Raw genomic sequence first — 15,880 nt, 5'->3', positions numbered from 1 at the left:
AACATATTGTAATGTATTTCATATATGTTGAACTAAACAAAATTTAAATAGTTGAGAATGAAATTAAAATTCTTAATATATTTTAATGAAAAAATTAAAAAATTAAAAAAAATATTTAGCCCATTTGTATAATTTTTTAATTAACATTTAACAAAAGGTTATATCATTTTCATATGTATTCAAGCGTTTGACATTAATATACTAGATTAATCAATATTTCAGCTATAACTTAAAAATATTAACAAGATTGGCAATCCGAAAAAATATTAACCAAATAACATAATAACAAAAATAATAGTAATAACAAGAATTTCTTAATTTCTACCAAATTTTCAAAAAAATATTTTTTCATTATTTTACTAAAATTTAACCTTCACAACGTTTGAAAATTACAGTTAAACCACTCTTCGATATCCTAACAGGCTACGGCGGCCGACGACAGATTGCAAATCGTCTGAATCCTGAATCGTACAATATTGCTTCCGACGTCTGCAATGGGGGAGACCAGTTCCGATACACTGTCATCGGCGTTCATGGCGGAGTTTCTGAGAAAATCCGGCGGCATCGCCATAATTGATGGCGGTTTTGCCACGGAGCTTGAGCGACACGGCGCCGACCTCAATGATCCTCTTTGGAGCGCCAAATGTCTCCTCACTTCCCCCCACCTTGTTCACAGAGTATATCTTCTCCCACTTGATTCCCAGATTTTGGTTTCTTGTAATTGTGGATTTTTGGGAGGAAATGTTATGTTTAAATGATTATTTAATCTCAATTCTAGTGATCATCTACGTTGTTTAGAAAGATCAATAATAATAATTATTATTATCGTTATTGTTATTATAAGTTGGCTTATCTGTTAACCTTACTTTAGGATTTGGCTTTTAACTAATTAAATGATTGATTATGAGTCTCGTTGGTGGATGAAGCTTTTTCTGCTGATATTTTATGTTCTATGCTCTTATAAGAAATTGGGCTAAAAGCCCTCTACAAGTGCTTGCTCGTCGAGCATTTTTATAGTGCTTTTGACTTTTTTCAAAAACTCTTTTATGTTACTCTTAAACATGACTAAAAGCATTCCTAAACATAGCCTTTATTGCATTCATTGTTGTATGGGGCAAGATTAGGAATGAAGTAACAGGGCAAATGACAGAGGTCTTTTTTTTCTTCTTTTTGTGGCTTTCAGATGTTTGTTACTTTGCCTACTTTATAAAAATACATTAATCATTTTCTATGATGTCGTTTGTCAATAAGAATCTTTCTTTTTTATTGTAGTTTTCTGATTTATGTTACTTTTTGCCTACTTTATAAAAATATATCCATCATCTTCTATTATGTCATTTGTGAGCAAGAACCTTTAGAAGTGGGATAAAAAGCTCTTATGAGGTGCGACTTTGATGAAAAAGTACAAAATGATTAATGAAAATGCACTCAAGTAAAACTGTAAAATAATGTCGTAACACTTACAAATTATGATAAACAAGGTTCAAAGGAATTTTATGTTTATTGTTTCTTTGGTGTTGTGTGGAGCAGGTGCATATGGATTACCTAGAAGCAGGGGCAGATATTATCATCACAGCATCGTATCAAGTATCTCTCCATACTAAATTTCTAATGATGTTCATATCATAGAAAAATTCAGACCAAGTATGATTGTTTATCCACAGGCCACCATCCAGGGATTTGAGTCCAAGGGATTTTCAAGAAATGAAAGTGAATCCTTGTTAAGAAAGAGCGTCGAGATTGCCTGTGCGGCACGGGATAATTATTATGTCAGATGTAATACAAGTACTTCTGATGAGGCTGGAGATGGTAAAATTTTTAAAAAACGTCAAATACTTATAGCAGCTTCTGTGGGTAGCTATGGAGCATATTTGGCTGATGGATCTGAGTATAGGTAAGTTTACTTGGTTTTCCGTTTTCGTTTTATTCAGGGAATCGTCAAGAGGGCTTTCACATCTATATCCTATTTATGAAGTTTGACTTGGATTTTCCAACTATAAAGTGGGTTTTTTGGCTAAATATATGTAAAGTTTCTAATGTTTTGATGTTTTTTCAATTTAGTCCCTATGGTTTAAAAGTTTCAATTTAGTGTCTTACGTTTAAAGTTTTTTCAATTATATCCTTCTCGTTTGACGAATGTAAAATTAGTTGATGATAAACTTACATGATATTATATTTAGCGAATTGGGAGGAGAAGTTAATCTACTTAAGATGAAAGCTTCTGATTCTTCTTCCAAATTTCCAAGAAGGTGATATAAATTTGGACTTTTCTTATTTTAGATGACCTAATTTCGGTCACCTTGCTAAATATTTTGCCACATCAATTTATCATCAACCAATTTTAACAACCACTAGTGGGAAGAGTATAATTGAAAATTATTAAAACATAAAGGACCAAATTGAACATTTTTAAACAGTACGTACTAAAGTGAAAAAACACCAAAACATTAGGTACTAAAACATATACTTAACCTTTCTCTTGTATATCTTTCTGGCCCACCATTACAAGTGCTAAAATTTCTGTCCAGTTTCAAGTCTAAAAGTGATTCCATGTTCTTTTTGTTTCTGCCCTTCGCAGTGGTGATTATGGTGACAGTATTACATTAGAAGTTCTGAAAGAATTCCATCGGAGAAGGGTTCAAGTGCTTGCAGAATCAGGGGCTGACCTGATTGCATTTGAAACCGTTCCAAATAAACTTGAAGCTAAGGTATTTGATCCTAATATATTGAAATTAATGAGTACTTCTTTTTAATAGCAGTGTATTTTAGACTTATATATGTCATATATGGAACCCATTTTATTGAAATTGTAAATCTTTTTAGGTTAAATGAGAAGTTCAGTTTAGAGTTGTGACTAATAAGTCTTTTTAACTTTAAAAAGTATCTAATAGTCTCGAAATTTTCAATTTTATGTCTTATATATTCCTGAACTTTCAATTTTGTATGTTGCTGAACTATTAAATAATTTTGTGTTTAATAGGTCCATAACTTATTCAACATTTACATAAGTGATTGTTTTTGGTTTTTTGCCTCTCTGGTTTCTGGTACGATGATCACTTTACTGTGTATCTAATTGTTGATTACTGTGTAAAGTGTGCTTTAACAATTAATTTGGTCATTCATGCTATGTGTTCAGGCATATGCAGAACTGTTGCAGGAAGAAAATATAAGAATTCCTGCATGGTTTTCTTTCAACTCTAAGGATGGTATCCATGTGGTTAGTGGCGATTCTTATTCTGAATGCGTATTGATTGCTGAATCATGCAGAAACACTGTGGCAGTTGGAATCAACTGTACACCACCCAGGTTTATTCATGGTCTAATATCTTCTATTAAGAAGGTAAGATATTCTGTTGATGTTATTTAACAATCTAAATTAAACAGATGCACTTCTCTCGAAGTTTAGCACCCTTTATTTTATTTTATTTATTATTATTTTTTTTTGAAAAAAACGAAGTTTAGCACTTGAGTATACTGTTCTTTCATTTATCTGTATAAGTTTGTTACAGGGATATATTTTTCTGGTTTAAACTCATGGTTTCAGGTTTGTTCCATTATCGTCCTTGAACTTTCAAAATATTATTTTATTCCTTAAATTTAAAAAAAATAAAATTTTGGTCCATGAACATTGGTAATGTCTATTTTAGTTCCTAAACTTTTAGAAAATAACTATTTTGGTTCTCACTATATTATTTTGCCACCCAAGATTTGATTACCATATACTCGCTTTCAACTCATGTGATTTGAGTACATGTGTATATTAACATGGTAGTACACATGCATGCTCGAACCCCATTATCAATATCTTAAGAACAAAATAAAGATGAATAAAGATAAGTACCAAAATGATTTTTTTTTTTATTTCTAGGATTAAAATAGATATTTTAAAAGTTCGACCAAAATAGTACGAACTTGGAAGTTTAAAAGCCACAACGGATCTTTCAAGGACTAACATAGAATAATGTTGAAAGTTTAAGTTCCAAAATAGGATTAAAACCTATTTTCTTTTATCGTCTTTGGTAATAATCTCTATATAAAATTAAAAGAAAATAATTTTCCTATTTTTTCCCTTACTGCTTAGTGCTTACATGTTCATTTGAGCCCATGTACTTTCTTCTCCATTCTGCCCAGTTGCTCTGTTAGTTTCTTGAATTTTTCTTGTTCTCCACTTGAGATAAAAAAAAATAAGTGCATTGGTTTGTTTCTTTTATCTACCAATCTTATCATGTGTGCCATTTCTTATTTTTTGAATGGATACATCCTTAAATCCTTTCCTAGCAATACAGTAGTGGAAAATGAATCCTTTCTAATGAACCAGGTCACTACAAAGCCTATAGTGATATATCCAAATAGCGGTGAAAGTTATGATGCTGATCTTAAGGAATGGGTGGTAAGTTCATTTTGTAACTATCTTTGTCTCTTATTTTCAGACATTTCTTTGGTCGAAATGAATGTATTCTTCTATTCGCTTTCCAAACATTTTTTTAAGAAACAGGTAAGTGAAAATGTATGGTATCATGTTTCTCTTTTATCTTAAAATCTACATTATAGAAAAATGGTCATTCAGTGAAAATATTTCTGATCTTTTATTAGTTTCGATAGGCTTACTGATTATGTAAACAAACACTCCTAAGATTAGAAAATTGAATGTCTGGAGATGGTGACTCTGTGGTTGTAGTTACATAACAAGTCTGTTGAAAAATCTAAATGGAAGTACGTTTTATAAAGAACATTTGCACGAGTCCCCATTTCTTTTTCACTCTTGTGATTGTGGGTACCTGAGCCAACTCGGGTGCACCTCGATTAATTCCACCTCATCCTATCTCGTTTAGTGTGAAAAAACTTGTAGGATATTTATTAGGTTGGTGGTGACCAGATTGACCATTAGAACATATTCAATGATTTAGTTTATATCTCATAATGATATATGAAATTCTCCCCACACTCCGATAAATCATCGCCCCGTTAGTTTATAAATCATTCCTATTATAAGACTAACCATTGCTAGTAATTTGTGTTCAATGCTAGAAAATCATCTACTCCTAAAAGTACACCTTGTATGTTCATTAAATTGTGATAATGCTGTAGTTAGGGAAGAATTTCATCTGAGCTAAGTTCCATCGTTCTTCTGTGGTCTATCTTTAGAAGGTGAACTAAGTGAGGGGACAAGTTTTAAGTTCCAACGGAGGTAGGGATGGGAGTTTGAACCTCTGATCTTTAAAAATATACAAGTGCCTTAACCTAGCTCGAGATGGCATATAAGAATCACTTTGAATAAGGAACGAAGTGTTTCATTAAGCTCTCAATGACGAAGTTGAATATTTGAAGAATAGTTATAAATAACTCCCAACAAGCATATTTTTTTTTTGTCTATAGAAATGTGACCTCTACCATGTGCTGCAGCAAAATACTGGGGTCTCGGATGAAGATTTTGTCTCTTACGTAACTAAATGGTGCGAAACTGGGGCATCATTAGTTGGAGGCTGCTGTCGAACCACTCCAAATACGATCCGAGCTATTTACAGAACCCTTTCAAAGAGATGAAGAAAACCATTCTTTGGAGTAACCGTTTTAATGTCGTTCAAGGAGCAACACAACATCTGAGGCTGCTAGGTGAGTTCAATTTGTTGTCCCTTGGATTCAGAAATATGGCAGAGTTTAGCAAATGGTAACCCTTTTCTTTCATTAAATTTGCTGGTAGGTCTTAAGCTGATGAATGTAAGGATGGTTTCATGTAATTTTCTAGAAATAAAATAATTATGGTTCAATCTTATGAATTGGATCACTATAGTTTGAGTTTAGTTTCAATTTGATCCCAATAATTTGTAAGTTAGTTTCAACACGGGGCACTCCATACGGAGCAAGCAAGTCTTGGGATAGTCTTATACTTTTTGAAGTTTCAATTTGATTCTTATAATTTAGTTAAACTTGAGAAATTGTACCTAAACCATTTTTACCTAAAAATCCACCAACTTTTGCCTTTTTTTACTCAGCCTTAAACTCTAACATAGTTAACCGAATAAAAAGTACCGTCTCATTACCGTGTTAATGAAAAATGTGTCACATGTTTGAAATGGTAGGAGCAAAGACCATTTGTAAAGTAAGACAAAACCGAGGGACCAAATTTAAAATTTTATAACTACAAGAACAAAATTGAAACTAAGTCCAAATCACAAGGACAATTAAAGCTTTTAAAATTATAGGAACACAATTGAAACAATGTCTGAATACCAAATTTGTAATTTAAACGATAATTATATTTTCAATTTACCGATTAAACCTCTTCTTTTTCTTGGGAAAGGAAATCTCTCTTTCGTTCTTTGATTCCATTTCAGGTCTTAAGATTAATAGAGGTAAAAATTTGCCTTTGGGGATTAAATATGAATCTTTCAAGTGTGATACTTCGCGTTCTTATCTAGCACTTCCTTATGGTCATAATTCGAAGAGTGTAGCCTTTTGGGCACTAGTGCTAGAATATATTCAAAAGTGTCTCTTTGTATAAAAAAGTCCTTTTCTCTAAAAGAGGGAGACGCTTATTTAGGGCGTTCAAAGAAACCGTGGAAGGCTATTTATTTTGTCTTTCCCTTCTTGTTTCGTTGAGGATGGTTCAAATATCCATTTTTGGGAGGACCACTAGATGGGAGTCTGTTCCACCTTTCTATTATGAAGTTTCATTAAGTGGCATCTATTTTGGCACTAAGGGGGCCATTGGTCTTCTATTTCTTCGGGTCTCGGTCGCCTTTGACGGACAAGTAGACTTTGGTGGTTGTTGTCTTGCTTCTTCTGCTTTTAGGGGCATTCCTTTTTTCCTTTGAGGGAGGAAGGATTCTCGAGTTTGGTCCTCTAACCCGCCCAAGGGGTTTCCTGTAGCTTTCTTCCCCTTCTATCTCGTTGTTTGTCACTTTGGAAGATTAAAATTGCAAAATAGATAAAAAGAAAAAAAATGTGTGGCCGGTCTTACATGAAAAAGTCAACACTTTGGATTGTATTCAAAGGCATTTTTCCTTCTTTTGGCTGCAGTGGTGTGTGCTCTATAGAAGTACCTTGGAGGATCTTGATCATGTTACGTGGAGATGTCAGTTTGCTCAAGATATTTGGGGTCAAACCCTTGAGTTGTTTGGGCATCTGGGCTCGGGTAACGAGGATTGTTTGTCGGGCGCTAATGTAGAGGTTTTGTTTTGCCCTCCTTTTTGAGGGAAAGACAAGGTTTGTTATTCCCTCTCTTTTGGGATAAGACAAGGTTTATGTGGCAAGCTTGTCTTTTTCTATTTAGTGGGAGATTTAGCTCGAGAGAAAAATAGAATTTTTAGAGGGGTGAAAGATCCAGTGTTTGTTTTTTAAGTTTTTTTTTTTTTTTTTTTTTAATCATCGATTTGAACTCTTGAACTCCTTTCTCTAGGCGAGCCTCCTTTTTCCGGGCTATTTTTTTCCTCCCTTGTGTATCCTTTCCTTTCTCTCCATGAATGCCAAAATGGTTATTTCTATTAGTCATATCTGAGTACCTATAAATTATTCAGAATGTGAAGATTCACTTATTTGCAAATCTGGCCCAGTCATTTTGCAACTCCAATCTCATGGCTGAATCTTTTTATAGAAGCAGAGATGTGATTGTAACAACATTTAATTTATAATTCAATAGTAATTTCTACAATTTGTTTCATGGGTAGGGACGTTGCCCAAAGTGAATCAAACTCGAATGATTACTTAAATTTCAAAAGCCAGAAAGTGCAACTGAGATGACGTACGCAATTAACAAATATGTTAAGATTATTAAATTAGTTTCTTAATCTAAGAAATTTTGTCAAGATAATGTAGCAAAATAATTTACAAGGAATTGCAAATTTCACATATAATATCAATCCTAATTAAAATCATTATTAGAGTTAGTCACCTACCTACAAGTTCCCTTGACAACTAAATATAGTTGGATAATTGTCCCGTACCATGTATACATATAACTTGTCAAAATAACAAATCATGTGATATCTTTTTTTTTTTCCTTTTTTCTGAATGTCCAAACCAGTTTGTACCCACCACTAATCTTACGGGAAGAACGACCTAACCTTACAATGGTTTGAACCATGAGCCCCATGATGCACCCATGATCTTCCCTTCAAATGGGAAATGAAAAATCATATTGAGTTAAAAGAGTATGAGAGTACAAGAAGACAAAGGATATATTTTTTCAAGATAAAAAAGACATGATATATTTAATTAAAAATAATATATATGGTAATTTCATTTTTGAACTTTGATGTTGTATCAACTTCAATGAAGTTTCATCATTGTTTATGTTAATGTGACACTAATTGGACTAATCGAATAAAAAAGAGGATACACTGGACAAGAAATTAAAAGACAATTTTAATCAAAATTTTCAAGTAACCACTGCCCCCTTTAATTCCATCCAAATAGCCTACTTTCCTATATAACATATTGTTAAATCATTTCTAGCAATCATCTTCAACCATTAAAATCCTAACCAGCCCCACAAAAAGGGATTCAAATGCAAATAATTGGTGATAAACAGCTTCTTTCTCCATCATATACATTATACAGCCCTTTGAGTTAGTGAAGCTGTTTTATCTATAACCATGAAAAAATCATACAACAGAACAACCAGGATGCTCTTCCCTCAGGGTTAATGGTACAAAATCAGACAATGCCCCATGTCATATGTACCTTAAATGCGCATCGATGATAGTAGCCTTCATGTACTGGAGCATTCCCGAAACAAATAAGGGGGGTGTCGATATTTTGCAGTGCATCGGACTTCAGTTCCTATCAGCTTGTAACAAAAAGCTTTGACATGTAATGCATAGTTAACAATTTAGTTGTAATGGATGGGTCAAGTATCAAAACCAGAGTAGATGCCACTTTCCCTCAACATTCTCTTTTCTTCCTCAACATAATTTTTCCCCCTGCTTGCTTGTCCAAGCTCTCTTTTCCTCTTTTCCTTCTGGGAGAAGGAAATATTCTTCTTCTCCTTTCGAGTTTGTGCAGTTAGCAGCTGCTCTCCGTTTTCTAATGCAGCTCTTGTTTTCTGTCTTTCTTCGTACGATTCTTCAGTCTCTCGATTTTCCCGAGTCTCCTTACCATTGGACCATGACCAATCTTGCTTCTCATTCTCTTTTGGTGGTGGCACATTCAAGACTGATGGTCCACCTTTGTAGCCATGGCGTTTCAACGCATTGAAGTCCACAGCAGTGCTCTTCCGCTTTGCAGATTTTACTGTAGAAATGAAGCAATAACCACTGAGAAAATATGAAGCACATGGATTTCTTTTATCATTTACAATACATCCTGAAAATATACAGCAAATTTTCCCTATTTGTTATGATCTAACTACATATTCAATGGGTCGTTTTCTTTAGTTCACATCCAAATCTTCCAGCCCTCCATGCTCATAGGACCACTTAAAGATAGAGAATATTTACAAGTCTCACAATATAGTCGAAAATCTAAGAGACATCATTTAAAAACACAACTCCTCCGTTTTCTTCAACTTCCATTTGAAGTGGCTATCTTCTAATTACTCTTGATGAACCAAAAGAAAAAATTTTATGATCTTCGTTAAGCGTGCCTAATCCTATCAGTTCAACCAGAATGAACTCAGGAAAACTTAACATGCCCGTAAAGGCACAAACCAATTACTTTAATCTTGTACAAATAAAGCCAGCAATCGAAAGCAATATACTTGAACAAAAGCTATGTTGTGTACTTCAAAGTTCAAACAAAATGGAGCATATAAAGAAAAATATCTAGCATTGGACATTGGAACTCTCTCATATCAGTGTATGAAACACTTTCTCTCTCTCTCTTTTTCAATCTGACAAAATACGGATAACTTTATTCACTGAAAACACAAAGCAGAACGAAGAACAAACAAATGGATTCCATGAAGCTTTATGTTAAAATTTCATTCGTATCCATGAGTAGCAGAGAATAGAAAAACGTTTTCCCAGGATGCAATTATAACCTTGAGTGTCTTTTTCTTTAGAGGAGCGGCCCCCAGCTTTAACTCGAAAGCTTGCTTTCGTCTCGCCACTATCTTCATCAGCGTCTGAATCTGACTGTGACAAAGACGAGTCTTTAGATGACGAATTGTCCTCTTCATCACTCCATGGCATCGGTCTTTTCATGGCAGAACAAGTCCAATCTGAAGAAAATTGGCCAACAAGGGGCTTTGTGGTTCAAGCCAATCAACCAGAATCCAGAGAATGATAAAGAAAAACAGAAAAAAAAAATCAGTAAAATAATTGAAGGGTTGTACTCCATCTCAACTCCATATCAGACGGTACCCATAAAACATAAAACAATGATTTCATTCGTCAATCAAGAATTAAACTTAACCCAAAAACTGCGAAAGAGAAATTGTTTAGAAATTCGTATAAAATTCAAGCAAAAGAGAAAACAATACCGAGCAGGAATTAGGAGGCTGAAACTGGCGAGTGAGGTTTGATTCGAAATTAGGGCTTCTGGAAATCCGGAAGCAGAAAATGAAAGCCCTCTTTTTTTCCCGATAGGTTCAGTGTTGAAGCCCTCTAGTTTTTTCTTCTTCTTCTTCTTCTTGAAGGGTTAGCTATACAAAATATCATTGATTTGAGATGAATGAAAAAAAAAGTTTACTAATTAAATTAAAATTTGACCAGATTAAATAAGTATTTATTTTGAAATCAAAATTCGTCTATTTACTGCCAAAACGAGCATAACTCAACGGTAATTGATAATTGATATATATCTTCAACCATGGGTTTATACTTTCCATTTTATTTATCGTTTCGAAAGTTTATTTTAACTCTTAACATTTAAAATTGTTTCAAAACAATCTCATTGTCTTCCCCACTAAAATGAAAATGAAAATATAACGTGACGATTAATCGAAAAACAAAGTTTACACATAGTCATATTTGGGTGGTGAGCCGTAAAAGAGTTTAATCGTTTTAGTCATATTCAAAATTGTCACGATTGGAGGGAGAAATATATTTAAGAGACAGAGTTTTGGTTGAAATGATGGGGGAAGCCACCTATGGTGAGAAAAGTCATGCATTGATAAGAAAAATCACAACTATTTTGACTCGGACACTAGAAAAGTCGAAAGAGAGAGGAGTCAAGAGAGAAAGTTTCTTAGTTCATGAGATGAATACTTTTATGAGAGAAAATTTGTGGAATGGTAGGGTTAATTGAAAGTGTGGGTACATGGAAGCTACGAGAATAACAAATTACAAGACTAACTGACAAAGTAAGATAATCTTCATCCTCGAAATGTAAAAAATCTGTCAAGAAATAATAGTTTCTAGGTTCGATTGTCTTGGATTTCTTTTGTTTATTTTTTCCCCTGCTCTATTCATACCCTAACCATTAATTATCGTCAATTGATTGTGGGATAGATGTCCCAAATTTTATCGGTTGATTACCCTTAAATTTTTCTTTTCCTCTATCTTTTGGTCATGAGGGGAGGAAACAATATATTACCCTAATTTCATAATTCCTTCCCATTCCCTAAAATTATACAAATCATTTCGAATGTGACTAACGATTCTTTGATTTTTTCTACCGCTCACCCACGACTTCATATTTCTATCTTCATTGTAAGCGTGGAAGATAATAAAATTATTGTTTTTTGAAACAGTTTTAATGATTAAAGATTAAAATGAAACTTTTAAAAAGATACAAGGGTGTAATTGAAACATATCTAAAGTTGAGGAACATAAATAAAATCTGGAACCATAATGTGTACCACTATTATTTTATTTTATAAGTCATTGCAACGTCAATTTTCTATCTTCATTTTAATAGAGAAGTTAATGGAATGTTAGTTTTTAAAAAATTTAAAATTTAAGGGTAAAAATAAAATTTTTGAAAGTTTAGGAATATTATTAAAATCTACCCTAAATTTTAAGAGTATTTTATATAATTTAACATTTTGTTTATTAAAATCCAAACATAGTGGGAAACAAAAATACCTCTATTTCTTATTTTACAAGAGGTTTACAAATAAAAATGTCTAATTTTTAGCTTTTTAGTTGAGTTACAAATTTGGTCCAATTTCAATTGGTAGTTCTAAAATTTATGGCTGGGTCATCTTATTTTCTTCTTATTTTTATTTTGTCATAAATTATAACAAGTAAAAAAAAAAAAAGTAGCTCGTTGTCACGTAATTTTTTTTCTATCAATATCGTAAGGCCGGGATGATTTGTAAAATTTGACTAAATCATAGGAACTAAATTGAAATTATAAATATTTAAAAATTGTGTGACTAGTTATCAACATTCTTGTGACTGAGTCAAGATTATTTCAAATGATGTATTATTGACATCCTTGGATCAAAACCACACTAATGTCCCAGTTTTTGTTTTTTTGCAATTTACTGCCAATTTTAACTTAAAAACTCTAGCACTCTTTCCGTAACTCAATAACACTTTGCCAGCTTGGGATTAGTTAAGCGATAATTGCCACCTGTCTTCAACCAGGTCACGGACTCGAATCCTCTCACCTCATTTGTTTGTACTAAAAAAATCTCTTTTTCTTTTAGTTGAATAATTGGTGGACGTAATTAAAATATTTAATTTCATAGGATGTTATTTTATAGCTTAATAAATTGAGTTATTTTCAGATTGACCAATAACATATATTACACATGTCAACGAAAATATAAATCAATAGAATGAAAATCTCTCTATTTTCTACACGAGATTGTAGGTTAATCCGCTCTGTATTTATGTTGTAATATTCTAAAAATAAATACTTATTACTTCTGCTAACTTGAGAATGGTTCAAAATAAGTTCAGAACTTTATTCCAAATTAATGGATCTGGACTTTAAATACTTATTACTTCTGCTAACTTGAGAATGGTTCAAAATAAGTTCAGAACTTTATTCCAATTTGGATCTGGACTTCAGATATATCATTATCTAAGCAAATACTTGAAATCAACTTGAGAATTTCTCAAGGTAAGAAGTATATTCTCTCAAATTCCTAACTAAAGGGACAGGTGAAATGTTATCCCTATTTTCACGTTGGGCCAAGTCCAACTAGCCTTTAAAATAGCCCATTTGGCCCACAAAATTTTAGCTTTTTTTTTTAATATTTATTTATTAGTACACAACTATTCAAATTACACAATTAACTTAACTTTTTAATTAACGATTTACATGATTGTCTAAAGTAGAATCCATTAGAAAAATTACTCATAACTTCTTTCTAACATATGTTAAATAACGATAAAAATTCAAATCAAATATAGAATAAATTTAAAATCTGTGCGGTTTCCTAATTTTTGTTTTGAAATCCCTAAAATGGTGCCGCCCATGTTTCATGAAATCCTTAATTTTATTTTGAAATTCTTGAAATCTCTAAAATCTTAATTTGAAAACTAAAATCCCTCAAACACCACCACACCACATAAGACTACATTTTTTCACTGATTTTGTTTTTTCCAAATCATAAAAATCGTATTAGAGAGTTGATTAGATTTTGATATATGACACAATACTTCCAGGTATATATTATAGAAAACCTAATAGTTGAGTATATACCACCAAAAATTATATATTATATAACCTAAAATATTTGAATATATACCACTAAAAACTATACATTATATAACCTTTTGAAGTAGTATAGGTTTATCATACGGTAAATTATGAGACAAAAATATATTATATAATGGTAGTTGGAATATATTCTTTAACATAATAGTATATAACAATAAAAAGTATATATTATATAACCATTTAGAAGAGTATATGTTTATCATACTATTGAAAAAAAAAGGTAAAAAATAAGAAGCCAAAAAAAATCGGTGAGAGAGGAATTTTTTAAATTTTGATTATAAAAGAAAGGATTTTGTATTAATTATGATAGGAAAAAAAATCTAGAATTTTTAGGTTGGGTCAAAGATTTGAAATCCAAATATGAAAAAATGGCGATAAAAATCAAATCTAATTATTTAAATAAAAAATAAATTTAATCAAATAAAACAATAATAATCGAACGAATTCTTGGGATTAATGAAAATTTAAAATATGAGAATCCAAATATGTAAAAATTTGAAAATTTAAGCTCTCGGTGAAATATAGCATTTAAAATGACCAAGAGATTTTTTCATTTTTTTTAGACAAGCACACTAAAATATGAGGTATATATAAGATGCTCATTTTTTTCCTTTCTTTCTTTTTATTTTATTTTATTTTATTTTTTGATAAAAGATTATCATTTTTTTTCCTTAAAGTTTACAAAATTAGCATATTAGTTTCACCAGATTTCACTTTTACCAATATACCCATCATATTACCCATCATATTGAACATTGGGAAAACTTTTTATTTTGGCACACATACTGAAATGGGGCATGAATGGAATAAAACACATACAATGGTCAAAGGCTTTCTCTTAAGAATTTCTTATAATTTCATTAGTTTCCTTAGAAATATTTATTAATTGATTGACTTAGAGAATTTTTAATCTTTTTTTTCTTTTGAAAAGAATTTTTAATCTAAATGAACTATTTGTTTAAAAATTTATCTAACTCAAAAAACTTTGTTTAACTGATTAACTCAACTCAATTCATTCTCATAATCCAATCCAATCATGTAATATCATATTAAATAGATCTAAATTGTTCAAAATTTGAAGGTTATTAATTTAGAGTGTGCTTGAAATTTTCTTTAAATAATATTGTTTTTATTAAATGATTTCAGAGGACTAAAAATGTTTTAAAGTAATTGATCAACAACAAACAAATTTGTTATTAAAAGCCCCTCTAAAAAATATGACCAAATGTATAATTAAAAGTATTTTTTACTAAATGGAAAAATTGCTTAAATTTAAAAAGTATGCCAAACCCACCACCTTTAAATATTTTTAAGGTTTAAATTTGTTCTGGTTCTTGAGTTTTAGAGATTATAATTTTAAAATTTCTTTTAAAAGGTGTATTTTAGATAAAGATTCAATGAATTATTGGAATTTCTATTTTTAAGCCATAGGGCCACGTGGAAATTTGTCTATATGTGTGAGGTGATTGGAAATAGACAGAAAAATACATGCAATAACCAACGTGCATTTATTTACATTGCAATAAATTAAATTTAAAAATGTGGGCAAATCATGAGGTTGTAAATGAAAGGACAAAACACCATAAATGCAAGTTAATTTTGATTGGAAAGTGATATAGATTTCAATAAATGTGTGGAATTTTTTGGATGAAGTCGAGATTTTATTTTTATGAAACGAAATTCGATTCTTTGTGCTCAATTAATTTAGCTCTACTTCAAGATTTTTTTTCCCCTTTTATTACCATTTACCATAAATATTGGGTAGGGAGGAAATAGACTATTCATTCACGACATATTCAATTGTATACACAAAATTTAAAGATGGACTCGTTCAATTACGTGGGAAGAGTGGAATTGTCCCTACAAGAAAGACATTATTTAAATGTCACAACTTTTGATAAAACACAAAATGAACATTCGATCTATATTTTTCGAAAGTTAATAAAAGAGAAAATGTTCTTTTTTTTTTCTTTTTTATTGAAGATATCCTTCAAAGGTTAATATTCTATGAAGGTTAATTACACATGTTTGGACGATAATTTTAAAATTATTTGTCGATCATTAGTTTTTGCCAAAATTTATCTTTTCGAAAAGTTTTCATTATTCTGGAAGGTTTCGATGTTATTTTTGACAATTTTTAAGCCTTAATTTCATCCCATATATCCATACCCACACTTGCCATTGTATACCAAATGTGTGGTTCCAAATCTTAACAGTATATTTTTTGCAATCCTTCCCAAATTAGAAGAAACAAAATTTGATAAAGCCATTTTTTGTTCTATTCAGAGTTAAATTTTGTATTCTAATCTACGTTTCAATTGAA

The 15,880-nt window shown here is 31.4% G+C and overlaps 2 protein-coding genes across 5 annotated transcripts; one reads left to right on the top strand and one right to left on the bottom strand.

Annotated features, from left to right (window-relative positions):
- Positions 1-384: 384 nt before the first annotated feature.
- HMT2 (homocysteine methyltransferase 2) lies at positions 385-5,773 on the top strand. Of its 2 annotated transcripts, XR_002602403.2 has the most exons (8): positions 385-677; positions 1,531-1,587; positions 1,665-1,894; positions 2,579-2,708; positions 3,137-3,340; positions 4,319-4,390; positions 5,404-5,613; positions 5,702-5,773. XR_002602403.2 is itself a non-coding variant. In XM_022294586.2 (7 exons), exons 1-7 carry the CDS (start codon positions 495-497, stop codon positions 5,542-5,544), a joined length of 1,017 nt encoding a protein of 338 aa, XP_022150278.1. In that variant the 5' UTR covers positions 385-494; the 3' UTR covers positions 5,545-5,773. The 2 variants fall into 2 exon arrangements, 1 of the variants encoding a protein (XP_022150278.1); XM_022294586.2 differs by having other exon boundaries at positions 5,404-5,773.
- Positions 5,774-7,742: 1,969 nt separating this feature from the next.
- On the bottom strand, positions 7,743-10,603 carry LOC111018397 (uncharacterized). 3 transcript variants are annotated; one of them, XR_015793397.1, is made up of 4 exons: positions 10,421-10,602; positions 9,980-10,184; positions 8,683-9,231; positions 7,743-8,111 (listed from the first exon to the last, which is right to left on the bottom strand). XR_015793397.1 is itself a non-coding variant. In XM_022294454.2 (3 exons), exons 2-3 carry the CDS (start codon positions 10,140-10,142, stop codon positions 8,849-8,851), a joined length of 546 nt encoding a protein of 181 aa, XP_022150146.1. In that variant the 5' UTR covers positions 10,143-10,159; positions 10,421-10,603; the 3' UTR covers positions 8,502-8,848. The 3 variants fall into 3 exon arrangements, 2 of the variants coding, with proteins under 2 accessions (XP_022150146.1, XP_022150145.1); XM_022294454.2 differs by lacking the exon at positions 7,743-8,111 and having other exon boundaries at positions 8,502-9,231; positions 9,980-10,159; positions 10,421-10,603; XM_022294453.2 differs by lacking the exon at positions 7,743-8,111 and having other exon boundaries at positions 8,502-9,231.
- Positions 10,604-15,880: the final 5,277 nt, after the last annotated feature.

This window comes from Momordica charantia (genome assembly GCF_013281855.1).
Source record: "Momordica charantia cultivar OHB3-1 chromosome 9 unlocalized genomic scaffold, Mcharantia_2.0 BLBB01000009.1, whole genome shotgun sequence".
Taxonomy (NCBI): Eukaryota; Viridiplantae; Streptophyta; class Magnoliopsida; order Cucurbitales; family Cucurbitaceae; genus Momordica; species Momordica charantia.
This window is presented reverse-complemented; position numbering and strand designations above follow the sequence as displayed.